Source organism: Ischnura elegans, chromosome 13 (genome assembly GCF_921293095.1).
Source record: "Ischnura elegans chromosome 13, ioIscEleg1.1, whole genome shotgun sequence".
Classification (NCBI taxonomy): Eukaryota; Metazoa; Arthropoda; class Insecta; order Odonata; family Coenagrionidae; genus Ischnura; species Ischnura elegans.
The window spans coordinates 7425104-7452652 of NC_060258.1; the positions used below are offsets into that span (position 1 = coordinate 7425104).

A 27549-nucleotide genomic window follows, 5' to 3' on the forward strand; every position below is an offset into this window, starting at 1 on the left:
TAAGGGAAGGGTTTTTAACAAATACAAACACTTTTCATCATCGAAAAAATTTTGTGAAGGAAATATTTTTTAAATTCATGATTTTTCAACATTTTTTAAAGAAGGAAAATAACTTTATATTTAGAGGGGTCCGGACCCCCCCTTGGCTATGCGACTGGTGGGGGTTTTCAGAGCCCCTCCCTCAGAAAAATCTTTGAAATACCTAATTGATTCTAAAGGGCGAGTATTAGGGCTGTGTGAATATTTTGTTGTTTTGTTAGTGAACTATCCGTACCCCTGGTATTAGTTATAAAAATTATCACATTAAAATATTTTTATATGCAAAATTCTCTGAGCTCTGTTGAGGCTTTTATCCTCCTCAGGAGGTTTTGTCCCCCCCAGAGTTTAAGGAATCCCCCTCGCTGTGCCTCTGGCTAGCGCTGCCCCTCCTCACATGGGCATACCTAGGTGAGGCAACTGCCCCCTGGAAGCAAATATAAATTAAGTTCAAAACAATAGTTATGAACTAATTTTTCTTTTGAAGGAAAACGATATTAGTTTAATACTTGGAACTTAAATAAAAATCATTATTTTTTTAGGCAAATAATCGTAAAAACTAATAAATTGCTGTCGTAATTTCCTTATAATTTTGGTTTTATTAAATTTTTAAGGAAATGAATAAATTAGTTTAAATTTTTAAGTAGTTCTCATTTTTCAGGCAAATAATTGTAAAAACTAATAAACGGTTATCATAATTTCCTTAAAATTTTGGTTTAATTAACCTTTCCTGTGCAAAAAAGTTGACACTTGAACGCCCACAGCTACTTTTGCCCCCCCGCCACCCGGTTTTGATTTTAGGCATGCCCTCTCATCACCTAGGAAGACCTCGTCATGATCACTCAGCTCTACCAACACTCCAGTCCAGTGCACCCAGGCCTCCGTTGTAAAATATGGCAGCTACTTACCAAACAGGGATTGTGTAACATTTTATTGAAAAAAATACATCTACAAACAGGCCTGCAACATCCAGCCATGAGTGGTCATCCTTGTAAAACGCAGCACTTAAATTCGTAGGCAAGACTGAACTGCATAGCATTCAGAATATCCAAGGTATTTTATCAGGGGTTTTTGTTATGTGTAGTATCTTAAGTGGTTACTTTTTTACATTCACAATGAGAAAAATGTGAGTACAGTTGAAAACCTTGATATATGGGAGTTCAAAGGATCGGCCTTATTTTCTCACTTATAGAGGTTTCTTTCTTACCCAGATTTTGATGGATGCATGAAATGGTTCCGATGAGACCTCTCTAATTTACAGATGTACAAATAAGGGAGTAGGTGGTAAGAGCACAGGGAATCCGCAGTTATTAACTTATTGTGTATGCCATCATCTACACACTTTAAATTATTTAAAAATTTTACTCAAAGGAATCTATAAATATCTTTAAGGTTTCCCAATGTTATTATTGATATGCTTTCTCGATCCCATAAATCTCATAATTTTTTTCCTTTTTGAAACAACTTAACAAATCTCAATTCAATGGATTCACGGATGCAACAATTTTAACTACTAAAATTTTCTTTTCATCCAAGCAGTGCCAAATTATTTTTTCTTCAGACCAAAACCTTGAAACTCCCTTCAGAATGGATGTAAGTTAATGAATGTTTTACTAAAAATAAATTTGCAGTCTCCTGCCAATTTAAACAATCAACATATACCCAGGGCTCCTTCGAGATATTTTCTTGTCTCTTGATGGGGATTCGAAACATGCATTTCAATACACCAAAATCATTCATGCTGTGTGGTCTTCTGTGTTGTAATTTATCTTGTGGTAAAACCCTGTATGTTGTTTTTTGATATTGGGGATCGTTACAATAACTTCAACAGATAGAAAAAAAATAGAATTACAAAATGACAACAAAATATTGTAGAATTACTTGCAATTAATTCGGATGAAAGTGCAACTTTGGCAAGCAAGGATGTATCACAGAAGGGTGTGAGAAAAATCTCTGGTATGATTTCAAGCACTCGACTACCAATACCATTGCATTACTCTCCACAAAAGATTGTGTATGCAAGAGGAAAACTCATCTCATAACCTTCCTTCTCAACTACCAGTTTACCATACAAAGGCATCTCAACTTTCTCAGATTCCACCGTCTCTTCCATGAAGGAATGCACGTAATCATTAGAAAAGGAAAAAACGGAATGATCTCAAGGTGAAACAGTGAAATTTGAATAATTCTTTATCTCTTTAGGAATAAATACTTTTGGGTATATTCACTAAAGGGAGAATTTCCCTGTAGCATCCGAAATTCTCTGCGATAAAATCATTTGCCTACTCTGGAATTTGAAATGTGTTCCTCCGAATTCTGTCAGGCAAATAAAGTTAAGCATTCCCAAGTTATCATTAACCTTTGCAATCCACACAAGAGGACAATATGACACTCACCTCCCCACCGCAGCAACGAAAAACTTGCACTGTTTCAGAAACTTTATCACTTTTACTACGTATTTGCCATTTATCTTTTGCCAAAACCTAATTTTACTGACAGTTCCAACACAGTATTAACTTTTATACTGCTTTTGTTTGACATGAAAGGATGATTTGGTTCCAGGATGATGATCAAAAATATATCCTTTGCTTGACACATTTCACATTCCCTTAACATGGAAATTGAATGGAATTCCCTTATCTTTGAAATATTCTGTGATGATTGCATTCCACCAATTACCTATCCCCCATTGCAACGAACTGTTCTCACTGATATTTGATGCATGCCATGTGTGCAAGGAATCGTAAATTTCTAATGAATTCATTTCCAATATGTCAGATTTTAATTGATATTATTTTAATACTGTTTTCAGTTATATTAATAAATGCCCAAACACATAGAAGTAAGAGATACCAAGATTAATTATGTTATAAACTAACAGAAAGACAATTAGCCTAGGTAAAGCAAACACGCACAATGATAATTTTCTTAAATACACTGAGTAAGTTTGTCATAAAACTACATTCATGAACATAGATTCTTATGTTGGAGTAGCATAAGTGAGGCTAAATTACACAATGCATAAGATCAATACTACCGATACCTTTATTCTAACTTCACAGCAGCACTATACCCTAAAGGTCACAGATGTATAAAAAATTATATGCATCATCCTTATGGAAAAGTCGTTCAGCAGTTGGTAAAAATAGTGAAGCACCTGGAGCAAACTCTGTAAGGTAAAGGTTTGATTCCTGTGTGTGCAAGCCAGTGTACGACTCCTTGTAGAGAAAGATCTGAGCGAATTAATTATGAATAAAATTTCTCTCCATTGTGTGTATGCAAATTCGAGACAAAGCAGCCCTTTCAAGCAGAAGACTTTTCACAATAATAGCAGGGATAATATCAATATATGCTTTCTATCCCAAGTGTGCTACCATGTGATTGCTGAGGGAGAGAACCTTGAATGAAATATTTACAGCATACCTTGCATGGGAATGGTTTCTTCTTTGTATTTGTATTCAAGTGTATCAGCAGGTTGCTCCTTCTAGAGAAAGACTGCACAATCATTTAATGAAAAAGGCTTCACTTCTGCATGTGTATGCATGTGTGCATTTAGGGTACTACTTTCAGCAAAGTTTTTGGAACAAATTTTGCAGTAATAAGGTCTTTTTACTTTGTGTGTCCGCACGTGTTGATTGAGGCTGCTCTTACAAGAGAAAGACTCTGCACAGTGATTACATGAAAAAGATTTCTCTCTTGCATGCATACGCAAGTGGAGCATGAGGCTGTATTTTCTAGTGAAAGACTTTTGGCAATTATTACACAAAAAAGGTCTCTCCCCTGAGTGTTTTAGCATGTGATTGGTGAGAGAAGAACTCGAAGTGAAAGACTTGCAGCACAAGTTGCATGTAAATGGTCTCGTGCCTGAGTGAATGCGCAAGTGGCGGATCAGGTTGTCTCTTCTGGTGAAGGACTTTGCGCAATCGCTGCATGCAAAGGGTTTTTCCCCTGAGTGCGTACGCATGTGGTTAGTTAGTTGATAACTCTTGGTGAAAGATTTAAAACACGTCTTGCACAAGAAAGGCTTCTCTTTTGCGTGAATGCGCATGTGTTCAGTGACACCAGAAGTCTTCGTGAAAGACTTGCTGCATATTGTACACGGATAACGTTTTCTTCCTGCGTGTGCACGCATGTGGCTGTTAAGACTGCTTCTCAGAGTGAAAGACTCTGCGCACACGCTGCAACTGAAAGGCCCTCCTTTTGTGCATCCTCTTGCATCATTTTGGAGGTTTCCAGCACAAGAAGTGGACTCATTCTGTGCGTGTGGTTGCCCATCTCCATCAATGCTTCTCACTCCTCCCAGAGTTTTCTTCTCTTTCATTCCACATGAGGATTTTACGACAGGAGTATTTACTTTATGCATCGGCACTTGTCTTTTCCTTTTCAATCCTTTCAATGTCTCGGAGGTGGATGACTCACAAGAATTATTACTCACATCACTTGATGCAGGGATTATTAAACACTCATTTTTTCCCATAGATGATTCTGCATCAAGATCCAAATTGCTGGCACCGAAATGAATTTCCATGTGTTTGATCAGATCACTTTTGGTGTTGAATCCATATCTGCAGTGGGAGCAATAATATAACTTTTTGTTTGAATTTTTACCATTACTAGGATTTTCGATGAAGCAATTACTTATCTCTTTTTTGTCTCCCATGACTGCCTCAATGCCACTTCTTTTGCATTCACCTATTCTGATTATCCTAAGTCTATCTGTGATATTTGGTGCATCACCTCTACACCCAACAACATTCATTGTTGCTCCATTTCCACCGTTATTAGATGCTGGAATGTGTTTCTTATAACTGTGTCCATCATCAGGAATTGAGTCAGACATTATCTTCTCAGCATGATGAGCACTGCCCTCTTCCAAATATTTATCCATCACATTCATTCCTTTACCTACATGGGATGTTACAGTGTTGGATTGCCTGATTGTCAATGATACTGCTGGAGCAATAAAGTCATGGTTAAGATCGATTGTTACATTTCTTTCCTTCAGCACACATGAAGTTGATGTTGTTTCCATCAGCACTTTGTCAGGAGTTGATATCCCTAGAAAAGAAAATCGTACTTCAATTTTCTGAGTCAGACAGGAAATCTAGGACTCACAGACCCAATTTTTAAAAACCATTTGATAGAAAGAAACCTATTCCCTTTAATTAATATTTTTGCTGGCTGCTTAACACATGAAAAAGATGTCACTCTTTTTGGCAATTTCAATATAGGTTCAATTATGTCCGAAAAGGAAAGGCAAGCATCAATAATTATCACATATCTAGCTTAAAATTGTTGATGAAAAAAAATCATCCCCTATAAAAATTCAAAAGACAAAAGTGTTTAGTAATTTTATGTTCTGAATATTGTAATGTCCCAAAAGCCGATATTTAAAATGGCAAACGATTTTTCATTTAGGAATACTTTAAGAGAGAATTATGTTTTCCTTATACTCCTATGCAAGTAAAATAGGTGTTGGTCTTTTTGGGTCATTTCAATATTGCTACAATTTTGCCCAAAAAGGACAGTCAGGCATAAAAAATCACCACATATCAAGCTTTAAATTGCTTAAGAAAAACGAATAAGACCCATTGAATTCTTTTTTCATTTAAAAGACAAAAATGTGTTCAGTGATTATTGGTTATACACATCGTAATGTTCATTAAGTTGATATTTTAAAAGACAAAAATCTTTCTTTTGAGAATAGTTAAGGAGAAAATAATGTTTTCCTTATCCTTCTATGCGAGAGAACAACAAATATTTAAATATTTAAGGAATGTAACTTATTGATTGATAAAATAGTTCCAGACTTTCAATATGAGTTTAATTTTACCATCTACTACTTTCGACATCAAAAAGTAAATATTTTTCATAAATTACGTAGCAACTGATATCACATATTCCATGGAAGAGGCCACAATTCATGCGCTTTTATTTCAAAATTCGCAGCACATTTTTCTTGAAAAAGAAGGAATGCCCCAACCATGAATCAAGTCTAGTCAGCAATCACAGTTAAGTCTGATTTAAAAAATAAAATTTGTTAAAATTAAATAATTTCCTCTTTTTCTCTATTTCAGGATAGAAGTAAAAAAAGTTGTAGGGGTAGCGATTACATTTTCCAGGTTGACAAAGATAATCATTTTCTGATCAACTTCATGATGAGATGCAAGCAAGCATATTGAAATAGTAGGGATTTCGAATTTTTTTATCAATTCATTTTCATAGCCAGAAAGCATTTGAGCACTTTCACGTGGAAGTCGAGTCACACTCCATCAGCATGCTTTTCCATTTAAGGTATTTAAAAAATAAATTCCGAGTGGACTGTTGGTATATGACTACTAAATTCCAACAGCAAAAGGTTAACGTATGCAGCAAATGCAAAAGGACACAAGAATATTCAAATGAAAAATATATTCATTACAGTCTTAGGATATCCAACAACCCAATTTATTCAGACTAAGGGTGCGATTCATAGACTGCACTTTAGGCTAAAGTATACTTTAGCCGGGCTAGAGTCTGCTTTTTCCGTTTCATAAACGCCACTTTAGAAGAAAAATGGCCAACTCGTCACTTTACCGTAAAGTGCCCAACGGGAGCTCACTTTAGGGCTAAAGTGTCCTTTACGGATGTTTAAATATGGCTGCACCGGCTGTTATTGAAGTTGAAATATGAAGATATTTGGGTTACGGAAATGAATGGGAACGATTTTTTTGGTGAGAACACAGTAGCAGACAGGCGCGTTTCAATAAATAACCAGACACGTAATATATGTCTTTTCCCTGGAAATATATCGAGTCCGTATTGATGGCTTACTTATATTTTGACGTTTAACTCTATCAGTCATGTGATAATAACAACACAGTAGTTACACAATTACAACATAGTTGAACAGGTTGACATAATTTATGTTGATTTTGTATACAAGCTAACTGTTAAGTTCTTAGGTTATTTATGCGTTTATAATGCAGAATTTTCCTTCAAGATACTTGAATATGATAGCAAAATTCTGTTTACATTGGCGTCAATAGCCTTCGTGAGCAAAGACTTGATTTTCATTTCGTTTGGCTGGCCAAATACTAGTTTCTATACCTTGCATTGCATTTTAAGCGTTTTTACTCAATATTTGCTTTATGTACTCTTTCCGTATGCCTCCATATCACGTTTAACATGTTTCTGTGATTTTGAAACTAGAGAGTATCTGTTTCGTTTTTCGACTATGCATTTGAATGTTTACAATGATGATATAGAATCTCATCATGAAAGGCAGCAATAAAAAGTAAATTATACTTTCCTTCATAGTCATATTATAGAGAAGGAGAGATCGAGGGGAAGGAGCACGATCCCTCCATCTTCCAAGCAACGAGGCTATGAGCAAAGGAGCAGGGAAAGAACACGTCCGATTTTGCATGTGACCTTGTTGCCTTCAAAGCAAAAGGGGCGAAGACACAGGAATGTGATATACGCAGTTTGCATTGCCTGAAGGTACCAGTCCGTCTTGTCTTGTTTGAATGCGCTCATGCTGTGCTTTCTTCTTCCAAAATCGTGCTGTTTGGACTATTTTGAATATTAGTAGCCTTTTTATGTCTATAAATCTTTGTGTCAATAAATAAGAGCTTAAAATACTTAAACGGAGTCAGATATCCATCTTGTAATGTCTCATTCATTTTTGAACCTCATGCATGTCATACAATCATACAATTGCTGAAAGCTATCAAGATATCTTGGAACTCAGTAGGTGACTCACCTACTGAGTTCCAAGATATCTTCCTAGCATTTGGCTCCAGAAACTGGGAGAATTGAAGCTGGGAGACTGAACTAGGTCAGCAGGTGAGACGGGTAGGGATGAAAAAAGTTTCGATTGTTCCCGCGTAACGCATTGGACGAATTTGGATCCAAAGTACATTAAGATGAAGGGCATTATTTGTGGATATTTGGATCTGAGGTATCCGATCCGACCATTACAAGTAAGCATCATAAGGTTAAGACTACAAGTGGATACCTACTCATCTACGAGCACCATACATATCATGTAAATTTAGCTGAAAAATTCCATGTGAATTATTAGTGTTGAAAGTGGAAACTTTGATGACTGTCGAAAGTCTAGGCAAAAGTCCACAACACCGTGCAATAGGATAGAAAAAATGCCAAAAATTGTTTTCTTTATCTCCGGTGTTCAAAATAGAGGTGCGTCTCTTACACGAGCTTATATTGTATTAGAAATCCATAACCACACAAATGTAAAGATAAATATTCTCTCATATGTAAGTGACATGTAAACTTAAGTAAACAAAAATTACACATGGATGACTAAATTACGTCCTTCATCCTTCAACAAGTTTGCAACAACTTCTACATATATTTATGTAATTGAAAGCCCTAGAGTTTACTCACCTGTAGCCTTAGTTGTGGAGTCTTTGGTCATTTTCCAATTATCAATCAGTTTTTCATCCTTGGTAAACATAGGCTAAAAGTAAGAATCATCATATTAATCATGAATGCTCAGGAAAATCAACAATATTTTAGGAAATTATCATCTACAACTGAATTAAAAACCAATAATCAAATTTTGAATTTTTCTGCACAAATATTTCTTTTTAGAAAATGGAACTCATGTCCATACCTTCACAGCAATAAACACTTTCTCATTTCATTCAACAAAGAGACAGCCTTTGAATTAGTTTCATTCTAGATTGAGCAATAACTCTGCCATTGATGTAATTCTTTTTACCATTTGTTATCATCGATGTAATGCTCTGTTTCACAAAAAATTAAGAAACATTATTGAAGATAGAAATTCTATTTCCCAGAGGAAAATTTGTCCATAGAATCGAGATACAATAAAAGTATTTACAACCCTGAAAAGGTTATAATTCCTGTTGTATAAAGAATACAGCCTAAATTTTGAAACAAGGCAATATTTTTGTAAAGTAAAACATCATAGTCAACAAAGTAAATCTCAGTGTAAACAAAGCAACAACTCTTCTGCTTTGGGAGAAGCCGTACTTATTTAAGAAAATCATTTGATCAGTTGTTCACCCAACCTATGTCTTAACTAAAGTACAACCTTAGATTTATATCATCATATGAACAGGAATTGGTTGCCTTTACATATAACAGTAATTTTTAATGCTACTACCAGATTACAGTAAGCAATTTTGGTGAGGCCATAATTAGATGGAGGTATGAGGAGAAGAATAAAATTATCGTTTCGGTAAAATGAGAGTGATATTGCACACCAAAGAATCTCCATCATATATGACATCTCCATCATCAAAAAAATGTATTTTACTGCTAATTTCCAAGCAAAGGTCAAACATGAATGTAATGAACAATAGCAAGCCGATTACACTACCTTGTGGGGCAAAAGATATGTGCTGTTGATAAATAATGTTGGCCATTATCCACAGAGGTTAGATTTGTATCCTAGTAAAACTTTGCTAAAAACGGAAAAAGTTCACTTACCAAGCCATCGATTGACAGAGGGTCAGAAGTCTCACTTGAAAGTCCACCTGTATTCGACGAGTTAAATGCAGGATAATTCCCTCCACTCAGGAGCTCTTCGTTCTCCCCTTTTACATTGCACTAAAAGATAATTTTTAGTGTCACTCAATAAATGCAATATAATATAATCATAACCTTTTAAATGATAATTTATAATAATAAAACCTTGTCCTTAAGTGGAGACCACTCAAGCTGGTTGATAGTGTGTATGCCTGAGATTCTTAAGACTGACTCTAATACACTTGCTGATTTGACAGGTGTTTTTCCATCCCACTTGGAGTGGAATGACTCTATATTTGCTAGATTCAGTGGCAGCTAGCAAACATCCTCACGTGGAACTCATGGGTGGTAAATTTTGTTCTTCCAGTTTCACCAACTCAGATGTTTCAACATTCTCAATGGATATGAAAGATGTTGGAAGTCTTGATGCCAATTCTCGTTTTTGCTCTTTCATTTCCTTCCACTATTTCAGGGAAATTGTCATGCATTTCCTAAAAATGGCAACATTGAAACAATACAAATGCCTCCTGAAAACCTATGGAGCCAAGGTGTGGAGTTTAAAGACCTCTGGCAACTATCACGTGACTCATGAGTGTGGAGACATATACATTGGTCAAACTGGAAGAACTATTGAAACCAAGATATCAGAACACAAACATTGCATAAGATACGCTGAGGGAATCAACTGTAGCCAACCACTGTATCACATACAATCATGCCATTCTAATTACTGAAGCCATATTTGTCTTCTATGCAGATGGATATTGGGATTGGCTTAACAAAGAGGTAAATGGAATAGGACTCAAAGAAAAGAACTAATATAAATGCAGGTTTCAACCAAAGCTAAACATAATTAAAAGAATGGGAAGCATCACCTTTCTATGAGAAGAACAGCAAGAATGTACAACAAGGATCTAATCAGGGGAAAAAAGATTCGCGTTAAGGCTTTCTGACATAGCGAAGACTTACCTTGAAAGTACACTAAATAAAGTTCACCACTGGCCTACTCAATGGAATGAAACACTTTTCTTTCAGAAGAATAGTTATGTTGTACAAAAAAGATTGATTAACATGAAAAAAGATTGAGATCTCAATAGTTTTGCTATGTAGTGTATAGTGTTGCCATATAGTAGTGCACTGGAAAGGTTGTAAAACAGAAACTCGCACATTTGAGGGTGGCTTCCCATGAATATCCATACATACACTCAATGCAAACCTAATTTTGTCACACAACAAACAATTTTACTCAAATAAAGGTCATTCTACTCCTAGATGAGAATAAACCTTGCCACAATGTTGGCTCTGGGCAATTGGCAGTGTTGCACGGGAATGCATATTTCAGTCATTTGAACGGAGCATGCAATCTGCAAAGTAACTTCAATCGTATCTCAAATGCATTCTTTTGTGCCAGCAGAAGATTCCGCATTGTCATCAGCTGCCTTCTCTTCTTTGATGATCTATGCAGAAAGTAAAAGAGATACACAAGTCACCTACATCGAAAATAATAAATAGGTCATTTTCATCAGGCAAGGCTGTAGCAAGGAGGTTAGATCCCCCCAAAATGAAAAAAAATAAATACATACTTTATGCTCGCTTGGTGCTCACACAGCGATATTATACAGACTGTCCCAAGTGTCGTGTGTCATTTTTGACCTGTAATTTTAGTAACTTTCCGTAGAGCTATGTTCATGAAAATTGGCACACTTATGGGAAAAGGTCCTAAGTGTTGTTGAGTGAAAGCAAAATTTTAAAATTTTGACCATTTGACCTCACAATTTGGGTCCAAACCAAAAATTTGAATTTGCCTTATGGGGTTTCAATGTAAAAAAAATCGAGATAGAAAAATGTCTGAATTTCATTGACCAAGGTGTCAATTCTTATGGTTTCGGACCCGAAAAACCCGAAAATAACAATTTTATTTACGAAAATTCAACCGTTGACCCAGTAAGGTCACCGTCAAGGTCATAAGGGTGGCAAAAAGAATAGCATACCGACAAAGGTGTCGATCTATGGGTTTTATAGGGTGCCCAAGTCATTGGTATTGTCCAAATACCCGTATTATTCACTAATTGACCTACGAGGGTCACAATGGGGGTCAAAGGTCATAGTGTTAAACGTCAGGCCATCGTGGCAACTAACGTGTCAAACCATAGGTTTTGAAGGGTGCCAAAGTCGGATAGGCAGTTCATAGATCCGTATTGTTGGTTTTTTGCCCTCCGAGGGTCACAATAGGGGTCAAAGGTCATAGAGTTGAACTTCGGGCCATCATGACAGCCAACGTGTCAAACCATAGGTTTTGAAGGGTGCCAAAGTCGGTTAGGCAGTTCATAGATTCGTGTTGTTGGTTTTTTGACCTCCGGGGGTCACAATGGGGGCCAAAAGTCATAGAGCTAAACGTCGGGCCATAATGACAGCCAAAGCGTGGAACCATAGGTTTTAAAGGGTGCCCAAGTCAGTGTGGCAGTTCGTAGCAGTTTGCATATTGTCGATTTTTTTACCATCGAGGGTCATAAGGGGGGGTCAAAGGTCATATATGTATGTTTTGAAATAATAGGAAAACTAATTTCTCCAACTAAAGGTTTTGAAGGGTGACCAAGTGAGTGGTGTACACATATCCACTGCCTTTTCCGACAAGCCTCCCTTACCCTCTTAGTTTTACGCCGTTCTTGATTATTTATTTCCCTAGACATCCTTTTTCCCGACTCTGTGTCCACATTTTTCCACTACATCTCTCTGCAAAGAAGGTCTTATGGAGGTCTAACGCCACATAGGACTTTCTTTATAACTACGCTGAAATCCCATTGGTTTTAAAGATCAACAAGCAAATAGCAAAACCCATTCATGCCGCTTTTCATTTAAGTATTAGACCTCCATTGGTATCGCTCAAGTTAAGGGTTGCGAGTTTTTCCCATGAAAGTCCTAAAGATATGTTAAATAAGTAGTTAAGAAAAAGTCCCAGTTTGACTGTAAAGACCGCAACCTTCTGACTGACCCTCGTCCTGCAAACATTACTGTCTGCAAATTTATCAGGACCTCACTTCACATTCAAACTTGCAAATCGGTTGGGTATAACACCCAACAGTCTCATTGCTATGTCTTGGCCTTTCCATTAAGATGCTTTTGCCGCTGAGCACTATTGTCCGCGCAGCGTGAACTGGACAATTCCAGGTGTGCGATATAACAAAATTTAAATATTCTAAACTTGAAGCCCTAGAAAGTGTAATGTTGCAGCTTCGAGAAGAAAAGCATGGCAATCAAAACCATCTCTGCAATTGGATGGTTGACTAGCCCAATGTAAACTACATGTTCACTTTTCAGTTTATAATCCTATTAATTTTGTCGTTTAGTGATATTTCTCTTTAATGGTTAAATATTTATCACAACGCATGATACAATCAAAATAAAAGCTGGATTTATCCATTTCTTTTACGTTTTACCTTATGGTTTCGGACATAGCCAATATCTTTTTAAACGGAGTTTTGTCTTCCACTTTGAGCTGCAAATCAAAATGATGTTTAGAGAAATAAATGATCAACTTCGGCATGAAGCTAAGATGGCATGGGAAGCCTGCCGGAAAGCACTGCGAGGAAATGGAAAATTTTTGGAAGGAAGGGGGGTAAGCGCATTGCATATTTTCTTTATGACCTTTGATCCCCATTATGAATTTCGGAGATCAAAAAAATCTGTTATGCGGAACTATGAACTGCAAAACTGACTTGGGCACCCTTTAAAACCCATGGTTCCACTTTTTGGTTGTCATGATGGCCCAAAGTTTAACTCTATGACCTTTGATCCCCATTGTGACCCTCGGAGGCCAAAAAACCAACAACACGGATCTATGAACTGCCTAACCGACTTTGGCACCCTTCAAAACCTATGGTTTGACACGTTGGCTGTCATGATGGCCCGAAGTTCAACTCTATGACCTTTGACCCCCATTGTGACCCTCGGAGGTCAAAAAACCAACAACACGGATCTATGAACTGCCTAACCGACTTTGGCACCCTTCAAAACCTATGGTTTGACACGTTGGTTGTCATGAAGGTCCGACGTTTAACTCTATGACCTTTGACCCCCATAGTGACCCTCGGAGGTCAAAAACTAACAATACTGATCTATGAACTGCCTAACCGACTTTGGCTTTGTATAGCTGCGCAGGGATATCTAGTAGTCCAATGCGACTCAAGTCAATAATTATCTAAGCAAATTTGTAGATGCAGTGTGCGTAGTTGTAGTGCAGCGTGTGAAATAATAGTGCTGTGAATTAGAAGAAAGGTGAATGACTTATGGACCTCCTGAGGGACCCCAGAATTGACAACGATACCAAGGAGTTAATTCATTTGGTCCCTGCAAAAAAAACTAGGAGGCTAAATTCAATTTTATAATAATATTTTTATATTTTCCTTTACAGGTTTATAATAAATATGTATATTTTATTTTTGTCTACTATTCCATAAACCCCCCGAAAATATTTTCTGGCTACGGCCTTGTCATCAGGTGAGCTGTTCAGCCAGAGTCAACGTTTCAATGGCTAGCTCTGCCATAGTCCTCAGGGCATTGAGTGATGGACCAACAATTCATCTGCATGGTCAACAAAAGTGACATCATGATGAGCTTTGAAACTCTGTACCTATCTCTACAAAGGATTTCCCTTTAGAGACATGCTTCAGCTCCCGAGTATACCCTTCCAAATCAATATAGTAGAACTATTTCTTCTTGAGAGGATAACAACATACTTCATGAAAGATAGAAAGTTCTTTGAGCAGATGGAAGGCATCCACATTGGATTAAGTCCAAACATCGATGCAGCCATGGCACATTTTTAATGGAGGATTTTGAGGAGAAAACTCTACCCAGTAACTCATAACAGCCTAAATACTGAAACTGCTACATGAATGACACATTCATTGTTTGGCCACATGGGCAGAAGGTAAACCTCAAGAAAATTAATAGAAAAAGCCACAAAATCAAGTCCACTATGGAGCAGAAGAAAAATGGATGTCTGCCGTTCCCTGATATTCTAATACATCAAGAAGATTGCAGATGCCTGGACAACCAAAAGCCCACTCATATTAATATCTATTTGAATGGGCGGAGTCATCACCATCCCATCCAACGGGATGCTGAAAATTTAATTCAGTCCATCTTAACCATAGCCAATGAAGAGAGCTTACCCAGTGATTTGAAACACCTTCACCAATCGTTTAGGCAGAATGGATACAGTAAAAGAGACATCCATCCTGCTCTTAAGAAACCCTATGATGAAAACATGTCAATCCTTAATACATTAAACAAGAAAGAGAAACAAGAAAACCAGTCATGAGGTCTGGCCTCCCATTCATCTCCACTACATCCAGTAAATTATCAAATATTCTAGGAATAAATCGAATTGACACAATAAGCTACCTTGGAAACTAATGATGTCTAAAGAAAAAGACAACATGGAATAGGGAATACTTAGCAGAGCAGCTTCAAATACTATACTTTGGCATAGAAAATGAGCTCACCTTAGCCATGAAAACATGGAAATATTAGAAAAGGTTGTAAATTGGTTGAACATTGATGAAAAGGATAAAGATACTTGGGCTGTGAGCCTGGAAGGAAAAAAACAAAGCTGCTACACAATGAAAAAACAAACGAAGCTGCTACACAATACTGCTAAGGAATACTGCAAATCGTCCATCGTAAATTGTTTATACTGATGCCATGGAGCCTCTTTTTCCCATATGGCTCATTTCATGCCAGTTCATCCAGGCATGACCCCCACCAACTTGGATTTTGACCAAACATGGCAATTTTTATCCTTCCATGTAGGAATAAAACATTGTAAAATACTTCTTGGCTATCTTACAGCTTTATTGCGACCATTTGATATTTGGGTGAAACTGCAGTTTTTAATGAATGTGATCTCCAGGGGCTTGTACCTCCAGAGGGAAATAATTTGTCTCAGCCATACTTTTCATCCCACTCTTATGAAAATTTGCAGGTTTACAATAGTCATGAGGATTCTAAAAACTAATTGAAAAATATCCTAAGGGATATTGAAAATTCCCTAAACTCGTATGTTTCATAAGATTTTAGAAAATTTTGCGACAAAAATATGGTTCCACAAAACATTTATAACATAAACTTAAAATTCATGGCTTTTTGCTTGCTTTGTTGTTAAAAAAATCCCTTTACACTACTCTGGTAGTCTGTGTTGGGTCCTCCTTCAAGTATGACGAAATGCTTGTGTTAACTGCTTTCTCTATACTAAGTAAGTATTTATGACATGAATCTTGTGCATAATAAGTTCCAAAATTAAAAAGAAATTATCTACAGGTTTTTTTTTCTCTCGATAAGAAAAATATACTTTTGAAATAGAATATTTAAGGAATTCACAGAACTTACCCATCCTTGCTGGGATAACTTGATCGTTGCTTTATAGAACACATAAAAGTACTGGATACATGTCGACACAACTTAACTTTCTCGATTTTTATTGACAAAAATTTCATGAACGCGTTTTACTTAATTAATGTTGTGCAACTTATAAAAATAATCTGAGAAGGCACATTGTCCAACCTTGACAAGCCTTTACCCTAATGAGGATTAGACATTCATTTGTTGCTGTAACTTCTTGGAAGAAATGATACTTTTAAACTTCATAGTTGAGCTCAGGAAGTTATCAGATTACATTTGAATATGGTAACAATGTAACCACATCTTTTAGACCTGAAAAGGGTCCATGGAAAAGGAAGTGAAAATGAACTGAGTAGGCCCTGCCACTTTCACCATTTATACAAAGTAGTTTTTCTCTCAGGAGGTAGCTATTGTTTGACCTTTGTCTTCCCCAGTTGCCCTTCAACTTTGGCAGTGTGTTCATTAAGTTTATTTTTTCCAATGAGCTCAGTTGTTAATATTTGTGTCCATCTCTAGAAACCAGGTATGTAAACATTAAGGAAAATATTTTGACAAAATTTGTAATTTCTATCTCAGCTAACAATCATTCGTCAATTTCATATTTTGATTTATCATTCAGGTTGATGCCTTTATAACGACATAGTACCAAGAACTTGGTAACTGTAGTCTATGAGAACTTAATGGTACATAGTGCCATAAACTAGCTACACTCAATTAATCTCCTAAAATTCGAAGAATTAAGTGCATTGGAAAGACAAATGATTGAACTCAGGAGTGGCATAAGTTCTGGACTTCTTCTGAGTATTTGTGAGCACCAAAAAACCTACTTCCTAAAAACATAAAACGTAACAAATAACTTGCTGTTATCAAGTAACTTGCTGTTGTTACTTGTTGTTAGATGTCATAGGAAAAAATAGTAATTGATTTGATCGCCTGCATAATGCATTCAGAAAAGGAGTAAGAAGGATAAACTTCATGGCTACTTACTACTTAGCCTTCCAACTTTAACATTAAAGGCCTTATTTTTAGATCTGGCAAAATATTGACACATAATAATAAAAAACACAATAATAATTTTAACTCAAGTGTTTTTGGCATGAGTTTTTTGATCCTGTTTCAAATAACAATGTTTACTTACAATTTGGGTTGTATTGGGAATGTAAAAATTTTAATGTACGTTTTACAATAGTTACACATTTAAAGAAAAAATCAAACAAAACGATAAAAATGGCATTGCAACATTTTATGAATTTTTGATTTATTGCAGTCTCCCATACCGCACGTCACTGGTAGTGTAACAAGAATTGCACGCCACTGGTTAAGGGTTAAAAAATAAATGTCTGCCTACTTCTTTTACCAGTCTTTCATATACAGGAATCTAGCCTATCTTTTCAGGAACAGTCTTTCATATATGTTATGCCTTCCTTGTAATATTATCTGTTAACTTTGATTTGTTAACTCTGCAATTGATGTCATTTTATTCATGCAATGCCATAAATATATTAAGGTTTCTTTGGAGAGGAAAAAACAAAAATAATGTAATTGAAACTAGGCATCCATGTGAAAAAAATGGGACAAAATCTGATGCTGCCGCATCTCAGAAAAATATTTCCACACATGAAACTAATTTCTTCAGTGAAATTAATGGAGACAAAGATGAACAGCAGGCAGGCACAACCACAATTAATCAATAATTCATACAATGTTGCAATGCCATTTTTATTGTTGTTTGATTTTTCTTTAAATGCTTAACTATTTTAAAACTAAAATTAAAATTTTTACATTCCCAATACAAACCAATTTGTAAGTAAAATTTTGCACACAGATAAGTAGAAAAAAATTATGAAAAAAGAGCACTACATGCGAATGTCAAACCTAGGACTTCAAGGTAGTAGCCAAACACCATTAACACTGGGATACCGCTCCTTCCTCTATAGGAATAAAATAGACCTGTGAATGTTTAACTGCACTTCTTTTTAAAACCATTGGTTATGTAACCCTGTGTGTGGGTTATTTGTGGTCAGCTCCAAATGGACTACAACATTAAAAAGTTTGACTGAAGTTTGAGACGTGGTTTTCTTAATGAGCTATTATTTATCAGTCCTAGGATTTCATATCGTAAAATAAACATCTTCATGAGATATGATACCAGTGTTTAACATACTAACATATAAGACAAGTACACTACAACAATTACGTACAACATAAAAAGGAATAAACAGCTGCTTTAGAGACAAGAATACCTACTTGTTTCAGACCTCTGTAACTTTCAATTGAATGGGTTACACTGCCCATAAATACTCGTGCATCGGAGTAGCAAAGAGAACAGGAATACTGAAGAGGGTTGGTGTACTTTCAATAAACAGCACCACTGGAAATCCACATTCCTACATTGCAGGAAGACAGCTCTTTCTTATTCACCGGAAGAAAAAAAAGTTAAGCTTGTTTACATGTAAAGCTAGAGCTTGAATGCTAAGCATGTGCCGGTTGCTAGCAAGCAACTATGTGATACTTTTGACACCTAAATGATGGGTAACTTCTGAAAATCACAGGTATTTTGTGCCATCACATTAATAACAGCACACACATGAAACACTTTGGACCACCAAGGTGCCCCACGTCCCCACTGGAGGGCTAATAAGGTTAAGTTTATCGGTCCCAGGATTTTATATAGTAATGTATAAGGCAAGAAAACTACTACCAAATGAACAACATAAGAAGGAAAAAAACTGCTTACATTAAGATAAGATAACTTGTTTGAATAATTAATTACTTTGAATCAAATGGGTTACCTATGAATCTGTGTAAAAAGCAGAATGTCCTATGATTTAAAATGACAAACATTTAGATTTTTACCTCCTGCAACAAATAATTACATTCCATTACAAGGATTCTGTACATACCTGGGCATTCTCCTCCGGAGATAGTTCCTTCTTTGCCCCAATCAGCGTCAAGTCCAGGTCTGCCACAATATCTCCCCTACTCTGAGTTTCCACCTTTTCACCTTGGGAAGCAGTTAAGGTATTGGGCTGCAACAAAGTCCCCAATCATCATCATTAGCAAATGAGGTACAGAAACATAGATGTGCTTTTAGAATTATTCACACGCATAAAATAAAAGTTAGTTTCAAATGGATATCTTCATACTATCCGGCAAGGTAATTAATGTCAGGAATTGATTATGTTTATAGTTGTTATTAAACTTACCACTTAACTATACTCCTAATGCTTCTTATTTTCATTGCAAAATTCCTGAAAAATCCACGTCATTATCCTCTGGGCAACAGTTCTTGGAGGTGTAATTCTCCAGATATCATCTTATATTATAACAGAAACTCATATTATGGGAACACTTTGTATGAGAATCCAGAGGCCATAGGTAATAGCTTTCATTCACAGAAAATAAAAAGGGGCACAAACAGAAAATAATTTCAGTTTATTTTGGTTTATAATTTGGTTTAGAGACATCAAGGATTTTGACAAAAAAAACTTACTCAGACGAGATACAACTGACGCCCATTTTCAGTTAACGAAAAAGAGAAATCTTTGGATTAATTTCTAATAGGACAAAATTTGCATAACTTCAATGAGTAAATATGAAGATTTTTTCTCTACATGTAAAATTAATAATTGGTGTTTTCTTGAGGTATTTTTACATTCAGTGACTTAATTAAGTTTGTATGATGTATATTTCCACACAACAATATTAGTTATTAATGGAAAACACTGAATCCTTCACAACTTATTTGCACAAAAAATTTAGACTGTGCTTTCAAGCATATCAAATTGTTTCAGGAGTAAATGCACTTAATTAATGAAAAATTATAGACTACAAATGATAATTTCTTCAATTTAATATAAAACTCCACCACTGATGAAGGTTACAATACCCTTTGTCTTTTTTAAGGACATCTCTATTCTTACAAACAGACTGATATATTATGCTTTAGGAAGGTTAGTTACCAGTGATGATGAAGCAAGAAATAAATAGTCAGTATAATAGCACAGGCACCGAGAACACTAGAAAGAAGAAGACTCCTACAATTGAGAGTATTAACACCAAAATAGGGAAACAGTATATCTGATACTACATTTCGAGCATGGTAAAAAATGGTCGCCATGTTTCAAAATGGACAGCTGCAGAAAAGTCAAGATTGGAAGCTTTCAAAATGTGTCGCTCTAGAAGATTACCAAAGATAAAAAAATGAAAACAAAAGAAGGAAGTAAAAAGAAGAGTGGGAGGAAAGGGAAGTCTTCTAAAAACCTTATCTTAATTGGCCACCTCATTAGATGTGATGGCCTTATAAATACAATAGTCGGACAAAAAGGAGAGGTGGACAGAAAGAAGGGAAAATAATAGTGCTGTATTTTGTCATGGGCCACGTTATTAAGAACATAAAAAAGAAGGCCATCTATTTGAAAAAGATGAACAGATGCTAGACCGGAATTGAGGGCTGTAAGAAACCAATTTCAGTTTTGCTTACTGATGATGGTGATACAGTACAAAATAAAGATCATTATAGCATTACCTGATCAGAAGAGTCTTGATGTACCAGTTTGCTTGAGACACCATCAGAGCAATCATTGAGTACATATCCTTCTTCACCATCGCTAATCTGATCTTCTTTAACAGGAGAGCACTTGTATGTTACCCGATCACTCTATTGGAAAGAGGGACAACGATGGATACCCATTTTAATCAATTGGTATACAAATAAAAAGTGATCATGAACAAAGCTTGAATTACATGGTCTCTGTAGAAAATAAATTATTCCTGATGAATGATTCTGGCCTCTTTGTAGAAAACAGATTGACTTAATAAACCAAAAGGATTCAGCCAGTAAAATTCTTATTCGTTCTCAAATAATCTAATAACAGTCATAGTATGAAGAAGAAACAACTTTATTGGGAAAATCTTCGGAATAAAAAGCTTCTTAAGTTGTGAACTTCCCCGATCATTAAAATTAATTTCCAAAAGGGAACAAGGCCAAGAGCACTAACTTCTAAAAAAATAGATAAAAATCTAAGAATAAGCAAAATCTTAATATTTCATTAAAAGTGGAAGGGTTTCAAGACTATGAATAACAGCAGCAGAAAATTCAGTCAGACTAAATAAAAATCAGTAAACATCACTAAAAATTGATATCTTTTGGCAATCAACTTGCATTGCAAACGTCAAACACCCCATTCAAAATTGGCAAAGAAGGTTGAATCCCTAGCCTACACTATAAATTCCTCTTCACTTTCATCACAAAATCCGAATCTGCTAGAATCTGATTCCTATAAACATCAATCCCTCATAAGGAATGCAAGTTATGTAGTTGAATTTGGCTAGCAGCTACATCATGATGTCACGATCAATCTGTTTCACTGTACCTAATTCAAAAGTACTCAGTTTAACTCTCAATTCCTAATCCCCCTTCCACTCTGTGGTAAACGGAAGTGAAAAATGTGTTTGTATGATCACATTACAAATGACTGCTCAGTGCCGTGATGACAGAGAGCTTACTTGCTCAGTGAGTTTAACGGTCAGTTTGGCAAAATACACCAAATCTGTTCATTACATTTAATGTTAATGATTCAAACATGAAAGCTCTTCCGTAGTTGTTCATGATTGAAAAGGCAAGGCAAAATGCAGTACGTTTCTGCTGAGAGGTATAAATAAATAATGCATAAAGGAATGACAATGTGCCAGAGGAAAATTGGATTACACTTGGCAAAACTACACTCACCAGGTCATCAGTCGTCAATGGGTCTGACACATCACTGGAAATTCCAGCTGGATCTGACGTGTACTGCATGGGATTATTCTCCTCACTGAGGTGACCTTCGTTCTCCTCTTTCACTACTAGAAACTATATGAGAAAAATGGGCGTCACCCAATGAAAGCAAAACAATAATCTCATTTCAACATAAAAAGGCAAAACAATAATTCCCTCATTCGATAATGAAAACTCCTATTTTAAGTGAGACCACTCCAGCTGGTCAAAATGATCCTGAGATTCTTGCAACTCAAAGATCAAACTCTAGAATATTAATTTCCAAACAAGGACGGGGAGCTGCTTCACCAAGATCACGTTCAATGATAGTTTTGTAGGTTTGAATGAGAGTTTTGGTCACTTACAGTAGGGGCACAACAGCGGGAATGATAGATCAAGGTTCCAGTGGACATTGAATTGTCTTTATCATTTCTTTACCTAGGCTTATAAAGAGGTGCCACAACAATTTATGCTAATTCCTTAGTAGAATTAAAGGAGGAAGATGGCTTGAACAAATAAGAGGGCAATCATGAGACACAACCTGGTAATAGCCACCACCTATGGCTTAAACAGATATTTGACAAGGGTATCCAAAAGTCTACTCCACAGGATAAGAAACATTTCTCTCAAATGATTAGCAGTGTTGTACAACTGTTATTGACTTGTATGAAAAAAGATTTGTATGGTTCGAATTTCTACCTTATGTGTTACTACTAGAAAAGTACAACCACTAACGGTTGCATATATGTTAGTGACTTCCAGTTGAAATACTTACTATTATGACGGACATACTATCTTTCTTCATACGACTGAGAAATTTGCACAACTGACGGTGCATCAATATAGGTTTTATAGTGTATAAGAATAAAACTTACCAACTTGTCATCCCTGGGAAGTAGGCAGTCTGGCACAGGAATGTATATTTCAGTGGCTTGGGCTGAGCAAGTGAGCTGTGTATTGTTTTCAATCAAGTCTTGAATGCAGTCCGTAGTCTCCACAGAAGGCCCCAAATTGTCATCAACTGCCCCTTCTCTTTCAAAACTCTGCAGACAAAGTAACAGTGACAAAACACTTATCTCCTCAAAAACACATACATGGGATGCACTAGAGCATTGCAAAAAAGAATGCTGAACATAATGTATCTGGCTTCATGTAAAAATGGAGAGTTGTCTGCACACCTATTAACCAATCACTGAAAAGCTACAGTGCCGACTGAAATAAAATTTAGCCGGAAGATCCCTAATATTCCGAGTTCATTCAGCGTCTTTTTTAAATTTATTTTTGCCATGATAGCCGGCTCTTCAATGCAAACTGTACAATACACAATGTAGATCACTCAGATATATCATTTTTCAAATTACGAGAAATCAAGCTAAAGATAAATGATTCAAATTTTTGTGATAATAAAGTAAATAATCGAGTTTCTTCCTATAACACACCATTTGCTTCCGCAATTTAAATGTTTGGAGTAGTGGCTTTTGTTAGGCCAAAATCACTATTTCACCTTTTCTCATTAGTACAGTTGAGGAAAAACAAGTGGAATATGTTTTCAATGCATTCATTATGTCCTAGACTTCCTGTTAATATTTAAATATATAAAATCTGGAGGAGAATACTGGGTGTAATATTTATGCAGAAAGAAAAGAAACCTCAAAACCATCTTGTTTTCCATATATTTTTTATGAAACTGTTTTTTAAGTAACACTGATACTATTAGCCTTAAAACAAGCTAAACCAATCATACAACAATTATGTATTATGCGATATGCAAAGTTCCTGCTGTCTTTCAATAGATGGCTTTAGCACTGATTGCTGGTCGTTTTTGAAATACCAGAAACATCATGACTCAAGCTAAGACATTTGGTAGACAAGCAGCTTGATGACCATGATGAATACATCTCCATAATAGATACTTAGTGTTGTGAGAAAATGTCTAAGTTTGAGCCAATTTACCATCATTTGTGAAAGGAAATGATTTCCTTCTTTCATTAAAAGAAAACAGGGGATAAAGTTCATCAAGTCCCATTAAGTTAACCGAGATGCTGCTACACAAGAAACAACGTTAAATGATTGGTATAATCTTCAAACACAGTAATTCTAATGATGATGACCGTCCATTTGTAGGAAGACGAAAAGCCTTCAATGAAAATTAAATGGAGGTATTGCTTGAAGAAGACGAATGGAAAACTTAAGAAGAGTTTGCTTTGTATTTGGAGTTACCCACCAAGCCATTGCATGCGTTGGTAATTTAGTGTTAAGCAAGGATCTTGAGTTTCCAATGATTCAACAGTAATTATAAAGCATATAAATGATCCACCTCACATTAAAAAATCCATTACAACCTAGCTGGAAATAATCAAATGTAAAGGCCAAATGTTGCCCGCAAATCCTCCAGGCATTGCACTGTCTGATTATTACTTGTCCCATTCGATGGTACATGGTCTGACAGGTCCGCACTTGCACCCATGTGAATACATTGAAAATTGGCTTCATTCATGCATAACCTCAGAAGATGAACACTTTAACCATCACGATTCAAGCTCTGCCACAATTATGCAGAAAAATTGCACCTTACGATGGACAGCTTCCTTCCTTTTATATGTAACCCATTAGAAATTTGGATACATAGCTCCGTTTTTATCATAGGGTGGACAGAACCTTATTAATCACCTAGATTTTTAAATTATTAATCAAATGAACCATTTAATACAAAATAAATACATACACCTAGGAAACAAAATCTTTAACTCTACAATTACATGAAAAATTTCTCAACACAGTTATCTGCATAAACTTAAATACACTTTAGAAAAATATGAGCAAAAAACATTAACCATTCCAATAAGTACTTAGAAAATATTTCTGCTACCACACTTCAAACTCAAAGAATAAAATTCATCCACAAATTATAACAGTATCCCATTCAAATTATTACACAATCACTACACGAATGTCATCAAAACAGATAAAAATAAGGTTTCAAGAAATTGACATCAAAATATATAATAGGAATTTAAATACTTTGATCATACATTATTACACCTTAATAAAGTCGATAGCCCCAAAAAATTAAGAATGCAATAAACTTTCCACACATGCATATCATATAAAGTGTTATCACAGGTTTTCCAAGCTTAGACATCTGTGGAAGGTTACTCAGGAATTCCACCGGGTCAGGGGCCGTATTCTGTATCTCCAAACTGATCTGTGTGGCTCCGATTGGCCAGGTGGGACATCATAGAGAATTGCGGTAAGCAGTCCTGCGATTCTTTATGAAGATGATGGGTGCAGCACCGACGTGAAAACAGAGGATCATTGCTAGCCATACCAACACAAAAAAGGAGTCTAAACGGCCACCGACTAGTCGGTTCCATGAATACCCCATGCAATTCGTGTCTTTTAATTTCGTTTTCCCCTCATCACCAAGTCATGAAAGAGGTTTGTGACAATTTATCTCTTTCTCCATTTTATTTCTAATTATCTTTTTCTTTTATTATGTGAAGGGAGTAAATACATTATGATAGAGTGAAATAAAGCCTATTACAATTGAGGGAAAGTGATATTATCAATGAGAGAAAGTCATGAAATGGTGGCAGACTTCATATTTATTAACCAATACCTTCTATTTTTGTTAAGGCAATCAATAGTTGATGATAAAGTAAATTATACTGGCCTATTCAAAGGTTGACAAAGATTAAACATTGTGGAAAACCTCATATTTATTTGTTGATGAGGGAAAAACAAAATAAAATGTACAATGTGCACGGGGGGATTAATGAAACCCCCTACGCAGTGGCCATTCTGATACATTTTTGGTGTCCGTATGGCTATCGATGATCTCTCTTTTACTTGTTCGTGCTGTACCACTTGGGTTCATACAGAATCACACGACTGCTAACCGGGAGTCAGTGTGACGCCCCACCCAACGATCGGTGCCTCACTGATTGGTTTGGAGATACATAATACAGCTCCTGGAAAACTCGAACAATGAAATGTCAGCGAAGATGGTGTTGGAGAATCTGACCAGGTGTAATTATGGGGCAACCTTCTGCATATCATGTATTTTCCACGATTTTGAAGGCTGTTATGCGGGATGAAAAAATGTACCTAAAAATGTATTTCCCAACACAGGTAACCTTTTAACTTATTTATACCAAGGTCATATTTAAAGTTGTAGGCCAATATCATACAGTTAAACTTTAAACTTTTTTATACTAAGGTTATATTTAAAATTGCTAACCACCAATGTTTAAGGAAGCTTTCCAATTTTATAATGCATTTTTAAAATACAGTTTTTCTGAGAGATTTTTTAAAGAAACTGTTTTTATAACAAAAAATACAAGTAATTTTAATGAAGGCACTAACAGAAATGCAAATATAAAAATAATATTCAAATATAGGAATATTTTTATGTAAATTAGAGTTAGCAATTACGGATAAGATGTATCACATCAAAAATCCTAATTGCTTTTATTTTACACCCATGGATGAATATGTTTTCTAGGATAATTTTTGCGCACTTAAATTAATTTCCAATAGTTTGCCTATCATGCCTTCATTGTACCCACCATGAAATGCCTTGAATAAAAACAATGAAATTCCGAAACGTAGCAAAGATGCTTAATTATAAATAACCTTAGCGTCATGAGATCACAGTTACAGGTGAGGAAGAGGCCCCGAACAAAAGAAAGAAAATATGTTTGCATGCATACGAGACTTTATTTGACAACGCATAAAAATTTCCGGGTCTCTGACACTTCATTTTTTAGCAGCAAATCGTCAGGGATTTGTTTGTTCACTTTAGCATGCTCCGATTACCTAATCAAATACTTAAAAAGGTAGTGCGGTACAGCCTAGTGGGTATATTGCCTTTTTCAGTTGATAAATAGTGCATTTGAATGCTATACTTACCAGGATATCATTGTTTAGCACACACTCAGTTTTGCCAGAAGACAAAATGTTTTCATTAGTTGCCACTGAAAAACCAACTCCAACATTAATATGACCCTTCAAAGGATTCACAGGTGCGGAAAAACCGTTTATGGGAAATAGGACTATTATCACTTTTCCGTAAACCATGTTTGAGGGCCTTACATATCCCTACAATTGTAGATTAACAAAAGGTATGCTAAATTATCTTTTGATCGTTAATCGAAGTGCCTTTTTAGTTACTATTCGATTTAATGGCCACCGGCAGTTGTAAAACATTATATATTTCTCTAATTGTGTCACCGTGCGACTAATCTATTGTCATATTGAGATAATCCTTGTAAATTTATGCTGTAACTATTTCTGTCAGCAAACATTTTCTCCCTAGATTCCTACTATTGTAGACAAAAACCAAAGAGAGTCACTTTTAACTGTGCAACATTTATACTACACCAGTCTTCAAATAAGAAAAAACGAAAAGTACTCACCCTGAAGCATTTTCTCGTCAAACTTTTTCTCAGAAATGCGTTTGACTCTAAACAAGTCTTTTTGAAAACACTGAACTCCGTCAGTTTCTTCAAACACAGTGGACACATGGTAGCGGGCAGGCCATCTCCCACAGCAATCTGAGTGGTTAATAAACAAGTTAAACGTCAACAGCATTAGGAATTATCATGGAAAACATAATGAAGTAAGCAGCATTTTAAAGAAAATCGATAACATGTACCGTGTATATAATAACATGTAACTTACATATAAACCGACTAAATCATGTAGGGCATCCTTCACAGTTATTTTGCACGCTAAACTCGAAGAGAATATGTTGTAATAATACTCATGATTCTTCATACAGAGTCTGCAATGGTCAATCTCTGAACTCCTTCCAGAAGAATCCGAGAAAATCCCACTGGTGTGACTCATCT

At 35.8% G+C, this 27549-nt stretch overlaps 1 protein-coding gene across 1 annotated transcript; it reads right to left on the minus strand.

Moving 5' to 3' along the window:
• Nucleotides 1-2810: 2810 nt before the first annotated feature.
• On the minus strand, nt 2811-27547 carry LOC124170431 (zinc finger protein 37-like). Its single transcript, XM_046549151.1, has 9 exons — nt 27380-27547; nt 27115-27171; nt 22573-22740; nt 21671-21793; nt 20468-20599; nt 18843-18968; nt 9499-9618; nt 8428-8500; nt 2811-5094 (listed from the first exon to the last, which is right to left on the minus strand). The coding sequence occupies exons 1-9, from the start codon at nt 27545-27547 to the stop codon at nt 3521-3523; spliced, it is 2541 nt and encodes an 846-aa protein (XP_046405107.1). The 3' UTR covers nt 2811-3520.
• Between the last annotated feature and the right edge of the window lie 2 nt (nt 27548-27549).

Coding starts and splice junctions, on each gene's coding strand:
- LOC124170431 (XM_046549151.1), bottom strand. CDS start 27,547: ATGAGTCACACCAGTGGGATTTTCTCGGATTCTTCTGGAAGGAGTTCA. Junction 22,741..27,114: donor TGACGAGAAAATGCTTCAGG/GTGAGTACTTTT, acceptor CTTTGTCTGCAG/AGTTTTGAAAGAGAAGGGGC. Junction 8,501..9,498: donor CTCTGTCAATCGATGGCTTG/GTAAGTGAACTT, acceptor TCTTACTTTTAG/CCTATGTTTACCAAGGATGA.